Source organism: Euprymna scolopes, chromosome 21 (assembly GCF_053919585.1).
Source record: "Euprymna scolopes isolate OS-2025 chromosome 21, ASM5391958v1, whole genome shotgun sequence".
Lineage (NCBI taxonomy): Eukaryota > Metazoa > Mollusca > Cephalopoda > Sepiida > Sepiolidae > Euprymna > Euprymna scolopes.
The window spans coordinates 27,709,854-27,725,918 of record NC_136502.1 but is presented as its reverse complement, the minus strand read 5'-3'; the positions used below and the strand labels follow the sequence as shown (position 1 = coordinate 27,725,918).

General features: G+C 31.5%; 2 protein-coding genes across 3 annotated transcripts in view; both read left to right on the top strand.

Annotated features, from left to right (window-relative positions):
* The first annotated feature begins 1,193 nt into the window (after positions 1-1,193).
* Positions 1,194-9,748, top strand: LOC145242960 (protocadherin alpha-3-like). Its single transcript, XM_080106072.1, has 2 exons — positions 1,194-1,368; positions 7,381-9,748. The coding sequence occupies exon 2, from the start codon at positions 7,418-7,420 to the stop codon at positions 9,470-9,472; it is 2,055 nt and encodes a 684-aa protein (XP_079962198.1). The 5' UTR covers positions 1,194-1,368; positions 7,381-7,417; the 3' UTR covers positions 9,473-9,748.
* Positions 9,610-16,065, top strand: part of LOC145242952 (protocadherin-9-like) — a 25,950-nt gene continuing 19,494 nt past the window's right edge. The window contains exons 1-2 of one of the 2 annotated variants that reach the window (XM_080106061.1): positions 9,610-9,748; positions 13,552-13,584. The gene's annotated coding sequence lies outside the window, so the exon portion shown is untranslated. Of the gene's footprint in view, positions 9,749-12,963; positions 13,098-13,551; positions 13,585-16,065 lie in introns of those variants that run through there. The other variant, XM_080106062.1, reaches the window with a different exon arrangement.

Genomic DNA, 16,065 nt, shown 5'->3' with positions numbered 1-16,065 from the left:
GACATACCAAGCACCCCCTCCTACCTTTCCCCCTTGTTCCCTTCCTCTTTTTTCCGCTCTTCTCGCACCCCTCCCCTGACATCATTCACTCTTTCATCCCATCATAACGAACATTTCTGTAAAAGTCTGAGGAAGCTACGGACGGCCAAAAAAAACAGCCGGGTAGCTGAAACAATAATGTATCTCAACAGAAAGATGCGGTAATAAAAAATAAAACGTATATATATATATATATATATATATATATATATATATATATATATATATATATATATATATATATATATATATATATATATATATATTAAGTAATGTGATTTATAATTTAAAAATTTTAATATATATATATATATATATATATATATATATATATATTGGCAGATGGAATCGGAATCAATGAAAAGTATTTTGAACACATTTTTAAGCTATATTGAAAATATAAACTTCTTGCTTTCTTAACAGTGATGTAAAATCATCCACTATGAAATTGTAATTGTGGACTGTATTTTTGTGGTGGTTGTGGGGGAGGGGGTAGAAATATATTTAGATAAATAAATTTGTGCTAAGAAACATAAATAATTATCTATAATTTGCATATTTTAAATCATACTGGAGGACTTTAAAGAAAGAATAACATTTGAAAATATTATATTTAACACACACAATTTATCTCTTTTGGCAGAAGAAATTCTGGTCATGTATCCTTAAATCGCTAACCTGTTAGCAAAACTGATCCCTTACTCTGAATTCTAATATATATTGTTTTCAAAATTTTTTCAAGATATTCCTCTATAGATTCTCTTCTACAAATTTACCAACTTTTTCTTAAATTATTTAATATAATTTTTTAAAATATGTAAATTGTAGAATATGATAAGTTTGTTTATCTGAATATTAAAAGAAATATGCTTGGAGCTGGTTCAGAGCATTTCAATTTTATGGGTAACATCTTTGCTTCATCACTCTAAAAACACATGAAACTAATATAGAAAAAATAATGTAACGTACAAATATTTATGTGTTAAAAAATTCAATATAGACAATTTATTCTTAGTATTTTTAACCTTAAAAAGTGTGGCATTTGAATTTTATTTTTGGCCATTTTTACACTAAAAAGTGTGGCATCACTTTAGAATTCAGCTGTTTTAGCCTTTTTTTCCTAAGAATTTGGCTTCAAATATTTATTGCAGTCTGGGAATTATGTCACTAACCGAAATACAACAGAACCACCATTGCACATCTGCATGTTTGTTAAAACTTTAAATCGTATGCACATACACATATGCATTAACAACTGTTAGTAGATTGAAGTGTCTTTCACTGAAGTTTTTTTCTCACACAGAATAAAGAAGAGTTCCAACAAGAAAGGTAAGGATAGTTTTTATTTGTTTTAATTTTTGTTAAAGCCTCATTTGTTATGGGATTTCTTTCAACAAATCTGATCAATTGAACTGTGTTTATTGGGCGTGAAATGTAGTTCATAAAGTTGTTAAATTGATGAGAATAATTGTTAGAGAAATAAAATATATACATAGAATGTTATTTCATGTAAATAATGACCAGTCATTGAGAATTTTTTATTTTATTTAACACATTTTTCAGAAACAATTTTAAGATTAGAATACTACTTCAAAAATGGTATATATATATATATATATATATATATATATATATATATATATATATATATATATATATATATATATATATATATAACGGATTTAAATAGCACTGGGGCAAATGCCATTATTAAAATTGAGGACTTTTTTTTTTTTTTTTGACGTTTAATCAAGAAACACTACAAAGTCTAAAATCAATCTCCAAAACATGTAGTTCAAAATTATTTGAACTGAATGAAGGGGAAAAAACGTATGAAAAAAAATGCTATTTAAATCCGTTATAAAATTTTGTACCCATATATATATATATATATATATATATATATATATATATATATATATATTTATATAAAATGAAAATTACAATTAAATTTACTAAAATGATCCAAGATGGTAAAATTAAAGTATATTATAAATATTAAAGAATTAATATTTATAAAGTTATCTCAGCCAGATGTAAAAGCTCGATAAAACCAAATAGGAAATAGAGCTTGGATTATTTATCTTCCACCAGACTATCCATTCATGTGTAATCACCTTTTTCTTCACCATATTCCCTCTACTTCACTTTTTTGTTTTCAAGTAAGGTCTTTGACTTACTTATTGTTTCTGTCTCTGCCTGTCTGTCTCACTCTCCCCCCTCTCTCTTCCCCTCTCTCTCTCTTTCTCTCTCTCTCTCTCTCTCTCTCTCTCTCTCTCACACACACACACACACACACACACACACACACACACACACACACACACACACACACACACACAAAGTGCCTTTTTTATATAAGTAAAAAATATATTTCAGGTTGTTGTCCCCATCTGGTTTGTTATGTTTAAAATATCTGTCATTGTACTCTTTGACTTTCTTCAGATGTCTTTTATCATATTTGGTAACATTCATGAATTTCAAACTGAATCATTATCTTGTCTGAAGTAATTTTTAATAATATTTTTTACTTGCTATTTTGTTAAAGTTGATTTGTTAGACATTAAAATGATATTACACAAATAGATCTCAACAAATAAAAACTGATCCAAAAATGACTAAAGAACACGTGAAACACTGTGGAAGGTGTATATCGTCGATAAATTAAGATCAAAGCAAAAAAACATATGCATTTCTTCCTTTCTACGAGTTTTAGAAATTATTCAAATTGTTAACAAGAATATTGCCCAATTTTTACTTATTATAATCTAACAAATGACATCTCATAAAGTTCTATTTTTATAACCGTTGAGACTTACTTAATCCATTAGAATAGACATCAACTATTTTTATAAACGTATATTTGTAAAACAATCATAACTCAGGGAATGCCTTTTAACATATTTGGTAATTTTCATGGATTTCGAACTGAATTATTTATTTAATCCATTGAAATGAACAGCTTTTTTATAGTCCATGTTTTTGAGATATCTAGTCTAAGTTAATTTTTCTTTGGTTCCTTCACCAGAGATTGAACTTAGAATCTCTAGATAGAATTAAAGGCAAATGGTTGAAATGTTGTGAAGATTGTAGGAAAAATCGTAGCTTACCGGACTAGTTTGGATGTCGTGTTCACTCGCTTAAGAAAATAAGAAGAAAAAAAGGTTGAAATCGCTTTTGTATTTGATGATTACGAGTGAATAATGGAAATTCTATGCAAATTAGATTATATAAGATGTATAAAAGGTGGAGTGAAAGGAACCACGTTTTATGTGAACGGATGTCTGTATTATCATTGAAGCTGACTCAAAAGATTGTAGGCGGGATAGAACACAAGTTTAAGACTCCACTAAAATTTCAATTTTCAAACTAGAAGCTATTTTCAAACTAGAAGCTATTTCGGCATTATGTTACCTTTCGACGATGGAGGTCAAGATTTTTGATGTCCGGTTGATTCCAGAATTTAGTGGTGCTGCAGCTTATATGTCTATTATCAAATGGATAGAAAATGTGAAACTTGTGTGTGAATTTTGCACTATAAAAAATGTTGAGTGTGTCCTGCCATTGAGATTGAGAGGTGAAGCTCTGGCCATTTACAGACAACTTAGTATGAAACAGAAAGCAGATACAGAACAGATCAACTTTGCCCTGATTAGACAGTGGATGAGGTTTTTGCTGAGCTGTGACGACTGACCCGGGTGGGTTGGGAGACCATTGTCTGAATGTTGGTTAACGTGCGCATTCATTTCTGAATTACCACAACATGTCAGACATATATTATGTGCTTCATCCAGGATGGAAACAATGAATGCGGAACACCTGTTGACACAAATGAGAGTGATCATGACTGACAACAAAAGGCCTGCAGAATTGACCACCAGACGAATTTAAATTAAAAATGCGTCTCTCTGTCACATATTGGCAGAAACTTTGAGCAGATCCTGTTGGAAGAGACTGGTGTGTGGACGGTAAAGAAATTACAGTCTGGGTTGATGCAAGTTGCATAGCCATAAGAGTTGCACTGAAAATGAATGGAATAGTCATTGAGGATGTATGTTGATTATGTCCAACTAACGATGCTCAACACATCAATCTAGCTGAACTCGACGCAGCACTCAAAGCCACAGTGTTACACTTGGTCACTGTATTACACTTGGTCACTGATTCAGTAGTGTTACACTTGGTCACTGTGTTACACTTGGTCACTGATTCAGCAGTGTTACACTTGGTTACTGTGTTACACTTGATCACTGATTCAGCATGCATGCACCGGTGGATTTCTGATACTTTAACTGGAAAAGCACATGTGAACATGAGAGCAATTGGTGAGATGCTCATCAGGCGAGGGTTAGGAATCCTGCAATCGCTGGCGAAAGAATATGGATTGACCATCGATGTAAAACTCGTGGAGTCTTGTCAGAACCATGTAGATAATCTCACCAAAGTATTACACAGATTGATGGATCTACTCAAGAAAGGAAGAGAGCTGGTGTTTGGGAGTTGTGCAACAGTATGATAACTGGATGAGGACCACAATACTGACATTCGTCTTCAAAGTGAACATCCAGGTGTGAAGCAAACTTTATATTTTGTCAGGTCAGTTGACTCACAAGTTTCCAAATAGACTGCTAAATCCATTGTGAAAGCCTGCAAAACCTGTTGATCAATATATCCAGCACCTGTTCACTGGAAAATAAGGAAAACCCAGCATGAAGAACAACTGGACATAACCCACCGCAATGGTGAGAATTTTCTAATTATCCTCGACTGTGGCCTCTCTAAATTTGCAACATGGTAGCCACTGCATTGGACAGATATGACCACTGTTATTCGAAATTTGAAGAATATTGTCCTTGAGCGAGGCCCATCGATGGAAATACTGACTGACAACGCCACTGCTTTCACCAGTAAAAGTTTGGAGAATTTGCAAAAAATTGAGACATACATCTGCGGTTTCAATGTGGAAACTCACTGAGTGGAAACTGGGATTATAGAACGAAGTCATAGGACCGTTAATACCATTGCAGCCAGAGAATTGTTCAATGTTGGAGGTGGTCTACTGGCACAACGTCACCCCAAAGGTTGATGTTTCACCTTCCACCACACCAGCTGACGTGTTACATAGATATCATGTTCGAATCACAGGTATTTAAGCTAACTCACTGCCAAAACACAAGTGATTGGAGAAGTGATCGGGTTAAAAATGCGCATAACAGTGATTCTGATGCTAGTAGCCTCTCAACTAATGAGGTGTCTATTGAAAGTCAACCTACAGACGAGAGTACGCATGAGAGTTAGGCCCACGTCATTCCTCTTCGAAGAAGTACCCAACAAAGACGGATACTACCTCCCGGTCCTGTTTGTGATCATGAGATCAGGGGAGAGTGTAAGGAAAATCATAGTTTTCCTGACTAGTGTGGATGTTGTGTTCATTCGCTTAAGAAAACAAGAAGAAAATAAGCTAAAATGGTGACGTCACTTTTCTATTTGACAATCACATGTGAATAACGCAAACTCTATGCAATATGTAAAAAAGAAAGGGTAAAAGGAACAACCAATTAGTTGAAAGACAGCGTGTTATGCAAACGGATATCTGTTTTATCAAGATTATTGAAACTGACTGACTGAAGATTGTAGGCGGGACAGAATACAAGTTTAAAACTCCACTGAAATCAATTTTCAAACTAGAAAGATAACAGCAACCAAGATAAGGACAACAACCAAAAACATGTAAATAACAGAAATACATCCTCGAAGAAATGGTGTCAAATTTGATAACGATGCAAACTATAAGCATTCTTTTTATTTTTTAATATAAAAATAAGATTAGAATAGAAACAGAAATGCATTCTGGTAAATTTTATATGATAATCTAATTATTTTTCATACAGGATTTTTAAAATGTTCATTTTAGTAATTTACACTATTACGTATTTTGTTTCAATAAATATATGCTTAATGTTAATTTCAACAAATGTGTAAAGTCAGGTAGAAGTTAGAAACATACAGACAGGGGAGAAGTAATAATGCCAGCACCTCCATCCCTTGTCTTATTGGCTGTGTTAGGATTCTAATATTGACAATAGCTGAGTGCAAAGACATAGTTCACAATTTGCATATATAATAAGAAAAAGAAAGCAGACACATTTCATACATCCAACCTGTCTACAGTAGTATTATACAAATTGTTGTCCTCATCTGGTTTGTTATGTTCAAAATATTTCAGTCATTGTACCCCCTGATTTTGTTCAGGTGCTTTTTATCATATTTGGTAACTTTCATGAATTTCATACTGAATTATTGATTAATCTATTTTTTTATAGTTCATGATTTTAAGATATCGTGTCTAAAGTAATTTTTCATAACATTTTTACCGACTGTTTTGTTAAAATCGTTAAAATGTTAGACGTTAAGATGATATCATACAAATAAATCTCAACCAATAAAAACTGATTAAAAACTGACTAAAAAGACGTAAGGAGCAATGGCTTTCAACTCTGAGGAGGGCCTATATCAGCAATGAATTTACGATCAAAATAAATAAATATGAATTTTATCACTTTCTAACGTTTAATTAGTTTTAAATTATTCAAATTTATATAGATCAACAATGTTTATTAACAAGAACATTGCCCAATTTTTACTTATTGTAATCTAATGAATAATATTCCATCAACTTGCATTTTTATAAACGTATATTTGTAAATATAATCGTAACCCATATCATATCTTGTAATTTTTTAATAAATTTTGAACTGATTTATTTTATTTAATCTATTGAATAAACAACTATTTTTATATAGTTCATGTTTGTGAGTTATCTGATCTGTTGAATTTTCTTCAGTTCCTTCATCAGGGATGAACTTAGAACATGGCTCATTTGAAAGAATAAAAAAAACGAGTCATTCTTTTTCTAAATGTTAACAAAGATCTTTTAAAATATTAATGAATGATTGAATCAACAAAGAGTGAGGGGACCAAAAGTACTAGAGAGAAGGGAGAGAGAGAGAGAGAGAGAGAGAGAGAGAGAGAGAGAGAGAGAGAGAGAGGGGGGGATTCTTCAGTTAATTATAAAATGTGATTATTTGGACCAATTAAAACTTAACTCTATTCTAAATCTACAGTATATTTTAGCATGTATTTTGTGTTAATAAAGTATATAGAAAAAAGCTTCAGGGCAACAGACGTTGATCAAATCACATTTGGTATACTTATAGATTATAGTAATTCATGAATAAATGCAAATCTAAAATGTCTGTAATCATTATTTTTGTTATTATTTTTCAATTCAATCATGAATTGGAATTAATTTATAAAAACTTTTAAATTTTTTACTTTCAGAAAAAAACATTCGTGGATTGATTGATTATTTGACAAAATGGATTTGATTTACTTTAATACAAGAACCAAACCAGAAACAAAGATTCTATTTAAAATAATTTTTCTTTTTTCTTTTTATCAAATGTATATTTGTGCTGATCTCGTATATACAATAGAGGAAGAAAAGAATATGGGCACTTACATTGGGGACATTGCAACCGATTCTAACATCATGGAATCTATTCAACCAGAAGACCAGAGTTCCATCTGGTTTACCTTACTTCAGCAAAAAGACTCCATATTCTTCCGAGTCGCCCGGAAAACTGGTAAACTCTACACTTCACAAATCTTGGATGCTGAATTCATATGCAAACGTGACAAGGAATGTTTCCAACTGCTGGATGTTGTGATCCATAGAGGATCTTCTTCTATCAAAATATTGACAATTAAAGTGAACATAAAAGATATCAATGACAATTCTCCTATATTTCCTCGTAAGCAGATTAATATCGAATTTGAAGAAGGACAGGAAAAGGGCATGAAAATGTCGATACCAAATGCCATAGACAAAGATGTCAGTAAGAATAACTCTCAGATTAGCTATGAGTTAAAAAACAGTCAAGATAAACCATTTGAATTAATGGTTTCTAAAGATGTTACCGGTGCTTCAAAACTAGCCTTGGAATTAAAAGAAATACTCGACAGAGAAAAACAAGATACGTACAAGTTACAATTAATTGCCAAAGATAGTGGATCCCCACATGGAGAAAGTGTTTTAGATATTCTTGTCTCTGTGACAGACATAAATGACAATGCTCCTGTATTTGCTGCAGATATTTATAAGGTTTATATAAAAGATAAACCAAATAAAATGTCTCATATTATTACTGTGTTGGCTAATGATGCTGACCTTGGAGAAAATGGGAAGATTTCCTATCATTTTAACCCAAATACAAGTAAAAGTCTTAAAAACCATTTCATACTTAATGAAGAAACTGGTGAGATCTCTCTGAAAGACACATTAGGAGAACATTTAGTTCAAATATTATATATAGATGCAACTGATCAAGGACAACCTCCTCTCAGTACAACTGCAACACTTTCTGTAATCAAAGTAGGGAATAATCCCCCTGTGATAAGATTTACTTTTAGAGATAAAAAAATTTATGTCTCAGAAGACATGGGAGTTGGCAGTTTCATTGCTTATATTGAAGTCATAGACAATAATATAGGACTAAATGGAAATATCTTTTGCTTCATCTTTCATGACAAAGTTGATCTTGTGACTTTAGGTAAGAGTGTAGTGATGTATAAATATGGATTGAGACTGAAAAATTCTCTTGACAGAGAGAAAGCAGATCACCATGATGTTGTGATCAGGTGTCACAATTTCCGCTCTCCTCTTCTTCATAGTAACAGCAAATTCTCCATTCAAGTAATGGACATCAATGATGTAAGACCAGAATTTACAAAAGACACATTTAAATTCTTCATTAATGAGAATCAAAACTCGAGAATTACTCTTGGCTACATCAATGCCACTGATCCAGACTTGGGAGATGGAGGAAAACTCACATATTCTCTCATCACCAATAACAATAAACACTTCTTACCTTTCAAAATAACCACAAATGGATTACTATCAGCAATTATGTCTCTTGATCATGAGTTTCAACATACTTATCACTTTAAGGTGTCTGTGAAAGACAATGGAACACCATCTCTCAATAACACAGTCAATGTGATTGTTGAGGTCACTGATAAAAATGATAATGCTCCATATTTTACATTTCCCAGTGTTAAACCTTACAATCTACATGTCACATATTACCCTGATGCCAGAAACAAGAACATCACACAGATAAAGGCAGCCGACAGTGATAGTCAAGAGAATGCATTTCTAAAATATCAAATAATCAGAGGCAATGACAAACAGATGTTCACCATCAACCAGTACACTGGTTTCTTAGCTTTCAACAGACAACTCAGCCAACAAAATGCTGGCTCCTATCAGCTTGACATTCTTGTCAAGGATAGTGGTAGGCCAGTTCTATCAGCAACAACTACTCTCTTTTTGACACTCACTATCAGCAACAACACATCAGAAATGTAAAACGTTGTCCAGCTTCACACTGAAGAGAAGGTGCATTTTAATCTCGTCATTATTATTACAGTCATAGCAGTCACAATTGTTTCCTTCATTACGGCTTAATCATTCAACTGTTGTCTCTGCTCAAGCACTTGATCCTTCTAAATAAATACGCTGGTGAACAGGGACCACTTCTTGCTTATTGACAAAAATTAAATTATATACAAAAACATTTATTTTACTGGATCAAAAAGAGAACCAAGTTTTGAACAAAAAGCTCGATCAGGAATTTCTAATCAGGTAAGTTAATTACATATGAATCCCAATTTTTTATTCTTATTTTTAAAGTTGTAAATATTTTCGTTCTAAAAAAAATAAATAGTAGAATTTCATAAATCCAATTTCTTTTTCTTCAATGATTCGAAAACTTCTACATAATTTCACAAAATATATAAATTAATACATGTCTGAAATAGATTGTAAATATCTTAACAGATAACTTGTTTTCAACTGTAATCATAATATTTGTCATAGAACTTAATTTGGAAATAATTAAATGGACAATATGGACGATATGAATTATATGTCTGCTGAAAGAATACTCTTATTTAATCACGTTCTTAAGAACTTGTATGTTAATTTGATTAAATCTATATTTTAATTGAATATTTCTTTGTCAGTTTCTTACGGGTTCTAAAGCTACTTGATAGAATTGTACCAAATTTGTCATAAATCATCCTTGAAATAAATATAAACAACTAGTAGTTTATTAGCATAAAGCATCCTTAAAATGTTTTTCATATGGTAGTAAAATCCTCCTCCTCCTCCTCCTCCTCCTCCTCCTCCTACTACTACTACTACTACTACTACTACTACTAAAAACAGTAAATACTTATAGGCTCTGCAATTATGGGTAAAATTTCACTAAATTTTGCATAAAACATTTTTTATAATGATTGCATCATGCGGATGAAAATGAAAATTCTACTATGGCTTCTTTTAAAACTACTGAATAATAAATTGCACTAAAATTAGCATTACTGGCCAATGGAGAACCTTGCATATAATTGCAGGACAGAACTAAAATGATAATAAATAATAAATATAAACAAGTAGATGTTGCCTGGTATTTACAAATTGTTTTGGCTCTTATTTAATTTTTCAACTAATTTTTAGTCAAATTCAAGCAATATCTTAAGACACATAAACGCACACATTCGAGATAGATGTTTTTCTAGTAGTGTATTTGCAAATTGTTTAGGTTTTTATATAACTTAAGAAAAGTCAATTATTGAATTTTAATAGTGGTTTAGTTTTACATGTACATAAAATGGCCATTTCTTATTTAATTTTCTAATTAATTTTTAGCCTTTTTAGTCAAATTCTTAACAGATTTATCAGAATATTTTTTTTTACATGGGGGTCTGTAGTAATCATTAGTATTGGGGGTTTTGATAGAGTGTCTTACTTAAGAGGGCGGTTTGTCAGGAGACACATATACAGACACATACACATGCACAATAGCCCGAATAAAGTTTAGAGCTGTATCTTCAAAACCACGACTGTGATTTTACTGCCTGGACAGCAAGTCGCCTTCATCAGTGGAGTACGATCTAATCAAACCAAAGAATGCTCAAGAACAAGAACTTGGATCTGGCTACAAACTAACCTTTATGTTGGACATGGTGTAGAAACAATCCATTCTCTATTTACCACCTGATTTTTTACGTGCTATATCTTCTATCTGAAATTCCCGAGACTGTGAACTCACTCTCCAGAATAAAGATTATTAAAATATTCCAAAAAAACTACTTCTGCTGCTTTCGTAAACATGCTGATTTTATTTTATTTGACACTAACCTAAAAAAAAACATGAGTAAAATAAAAAATGAGAAAATTACAAGATGGCAGATGAAACTTTCTTGCTATTCATTCGACATCTCCTATCGCCTTAGAAAACAGAATATTGCAGTCAACGCACTTTCAAGAGTGTGTGGTTTAACAACAAGGTCAACTTATCTTTAGAACATACATCAAGAATTGTGCCACCCGGATATCACAAGAATGACCCATGTAATCAGGAGCAGGAATTTGCCATATTCAGTTGAAGAATTGTAAACTTCTGCTAAATATTTACAGAAAAAAAAACAGTTTCTATAAGCCGTCCCCAGCAACACTCATGAGTCACTCAGCCTTTCATTAGGATTAATCTTGATTTCAAGGATCCACAACCTTCAAAAACACAAAATAAATACACGCTAACAGTAGTAGATTAGTATTCAATGTTTCCCTTCATCACTCCTAGCCCTGATGTAATTATCCCAGGCCTCTGCTCCATTTTTGTAACTTTTGGAGTGCCAGCATGCATTCATATGTATCACGAATCTGCCTTTATGTCAGAATATCTCAAGAATTTTTTGCATGAACGAAGAGTGTCGCTAAGTCGAACCTCCCCTTACAATCCCCATGGTAACGAGCTGTGCAAGAGATATTATGGAAGACGGGGCAATTGGGAGCAGCAAACTTTAAAATTTCGATCTCAAAATGGGAAAGTGTGATTCCCAAGGCTCTGAATGCAATTAGAATCCTACTGTGTACATCTACAAACGCTACTCCACACAAGAGTATTTTTCACTCCAACAACGAAGTTCGGCAAGCACTTCCCTCCTTTCATGACTTGCTCAACCTGGAAACCTTTTACTGAACCATCATGTTAATCATGGTCGTTCTTATGTCTCAGTCGAATTTGTATTAGAAAGTTCCCTGATCGTTTTCGTCCATCTATTTTTTTATGCTGCCTAAATACATAATGTGTATATATATATATATATATATATATATATATATATATATATATATATATATATATATGTTGTTTATTTGTATATGTTAGCGATACTGCTTGAATGAATTCAATTATTTATACGAAAGTGCATTTTTACCTAAATTCGAGTTGGGAATAATTTTCCCATTGACCAATTTGATACCGCCAAATGAGGAGCGGCATATGTATTGTTTTTTTCTAATGTAATTATCCACTGACACGTGTTTCGTCGTCTACGACTCATCAGATTCAGCCATTCTGATGAGTTGTAGATCACGAAACACGCGTCAGTGGATAATTATATTTTAAAAACAATATATATATATATAAATATATATATATATATATATATATATATATATATATATATATATATATATATAACTGATCTTGTCTGTCTATTTGTCTGTGTACCAAACTACTCCGTCAATTTTTTACCTAGAGACTTGAAACTTGATATATAGGGAATTTGAACCGATGGAACAAATTTGATTTGGTTTTAGTCGGTAAAGATTGCTTTTAAGGGAGCAAAATTGAAAAAAATATAGAAACTTAACATTAATTATATTTCTCTTAAGTTATAGGACTTTGTGAACGGTCTATATCTTGTAGAATACTTTTTATAAATAATTTCTTTATTTTTTCAGATCTTCTTGCCTGCGAATCTTTTGAAGATGGATGGAAAAATAAAGTTTCAGGATCATATCCAAATTCAAGAAACACAATGCGATTTCTAAAACTAGTCCCTTGTGCCACACAAAAGTATATAAACATCAACATAAATAGTATACCATGCAGACTATTAGAAAATATACATAAGCAAATGTGAGTGTATAATATATGTGTACTCTTTTGTTCTAATTTTGATTAAAATCCGTTCTATGATTTGATTCTAGGAAATGTCTAAAACTGATGGCATAAGGTCGAAAGAAAAAAATCGAAATTTTTGGAATCTTGCTTAATTAGTGTCTAATAAATCATGAATCAAATTCAATGCAAATCTGAAATATTTTAATGTTCAAAGTGTTGTTCCAATATTATTATCTTTAAAAACTCTTTAAAAATAGCACAAAGCAACCGAAATTTGTAGACTATTTATTAATACGAATAGCACTCGTTAAAATTTCACAAAAATCGAAGATATCTGAATTTTTATGAATGCTTCCACCCTCTCTTTATCACCTTCGTTTGAAACTATATTAAATTAAATATATCCTATAGTTAACCAGTAGTACCTAGCAGCTTTGTTTCAAAGTACATGTTCGATTTCTTATTTTAGGAATGGATCCATTTTGCCTGAAACAAAATCAAGGTAAATATATCCCGGATATTCCCTTATACCTAGGAGATGTGTTTCAAAATTCATGTTCGATTACTTATTTTAGAGTGAATCCGGTACAAATAAATGCATAAATATATGCATATACCTAGCTTATATATATATATATATATATATATATATATATATATATATATATATATATATATATATATATATATATATATATATATATATATATATATATATATATATATATAAAAGTTTTATTTTTTTTTTATTACCGTTTTATCTGTTTGGTTACATATATTTCAGATGTTGGACGATGTTTACGGTCTAACAGCCTCGTCAGACCTTACAGAAGTCTCTCTCTCTCTCTCTCTCTCTCTCTCTCTCTCTCTCTCTATATATATATATATATATATATATATATATATATATATATATATATATATATATATATATATATATACAGGTTTGAGGTGTTCAAAAGTCGGGACTAATGAAGACAACGAGGTTGTTAGATAGTGGTCAGCAAAAAGAGCAAAATATCTTTTTATTATTTAAACAGTTACATATAGAACCTCTCGACGCCAAAAGGCGACGAGAGGTTCTAGGTCGCCTGAGGAAGTCTATTTGACTGAAACAGATGGCTATTTGTAACGACCATATGTAACTGTTTACCCTCAAATAATAATAATAATAATATATATATATATATATATATATATATATATATATATATATATATATATATATATATATATATATATATATATATATATATTAATCTACCCATAATATAGAAAAATAATAAATGAATTTGAAAGCATATAAAGTTCATATTGAGTATTTTACTGTGCTTTCATTTGAATGAATTCAAATAAAATGCTAATGCATATATATTAAAATAAAAAGTAAAAAAATAAACATTTATTTTATGCATGCGTTCTTTTCTTTTATATACATCATAATGGGATATATAAATACACACATGATAGATATTAGATTAAATACGTGCATATATAAAGAAAATGCCAAAAGTTTAATTTGCTAAACCAATCCAAATTAAAGGATTCGTTCAAACAAATCAGTCTGACAAAATGCGCAATTCCCGAAAGGTTCTTATAGTATTGGACACTTTTTTTTATTTATAGCTTACCTTTCATCAGACTGACAATATGTTATTCCCTGTTCCTGTTCTTGATTAAATAAGAAAAAGAAAAACAAATTGAGAAATCTTTGTGTCGTGTTTTCTTTTATTTATATTTCCTTTTTCTCTTTGTACTCCACATAAGTGCTAGTTTTTGTTGTCAATGTTGTGCGTGCCATAAATCTAAAAAACACACTAATAAGTACAAGGTAAACCAACGCACACACATACACAATACCACACTGCCAAATACTCACATACATATGTTATTTACACACATATTCACATTATGAACATGTTGACTTGTGATTATTTACTCAACTTATTTAGCAAACTCATGTTCATACTATAAACATTTACTAATTGAAAATAACCTTTATATTCTTATAAAATTTGATATAAAAATGTTTTGTTATAGAATTTCTTTCTTTTTCCATTTTTCGCCTCCGAGACATGTGGGTCTGATTTCATATTTGCTATACTATTAAAGAAATGATCCACTACACTAATCCTTCTTCTCACCAAACTCTACAACAAATGCCTTGCCGAATCTTGCTTCCGAGATAGCTGGAGAATTGCTTCTTTATACCAGTATTCAAGAATTTTAGTGAAAGAACTGACTCACTCAATTATTCCCCTCACTCTCCTCCTCTGTTGTGGTGGTCTTTTTTACATTTGAGTTATTCCTCTTTGTGAATTCAAGTTCTTCGTCGCCAAGCTGTTGTAGAACACTGGGGTATTTTAAATTCAGATTTACATCATGTGGTCTTAAATCCTTGTTTACCAAGTTGTGGGTATCTCCTTTTAAATTCGAATCTCCTGTCGCCAATTTGTAGTAGTCACTAAGGAAAAGACGAACACGAGTATGGGTTAGAAAAGATGATTTGTATTAAAACAAAGCAAAATATACAAAGAGCAACAGTCATACCACCAAGAAGTACACAAGAAGCAACAGTCATGCCACCAAGAAGTACACAAGAAGCAACAGGCATACCACCAAGAAGTACACAAGAAGCAACAGTCATACCACCAAGAAGTACACAAGAAGCAACAGTCAAACCACCAAGAAGTACACAAGAAGCAACAGTCAAACCACCAAGAAGTACACAAGAAGCAACAGTCATACCACCAAGAAGTACACAAGAAGCAACAGTCAAACCACCAAGAAGTACACAAGAAGCAACAGTCATACCACCAAGAAGTACACAATAAGCAACAGTCATACCACCAAGAAGTACACAAACCAAACCGTGAGTCGATCCTCTTAGTCTATTACAGTTTGGAAGTATTTATCTCGTGTACTTGGGTGAGTTCTTATCTTATAAATTTAATTTTTGAATTTAATTTATATATTTAAACAC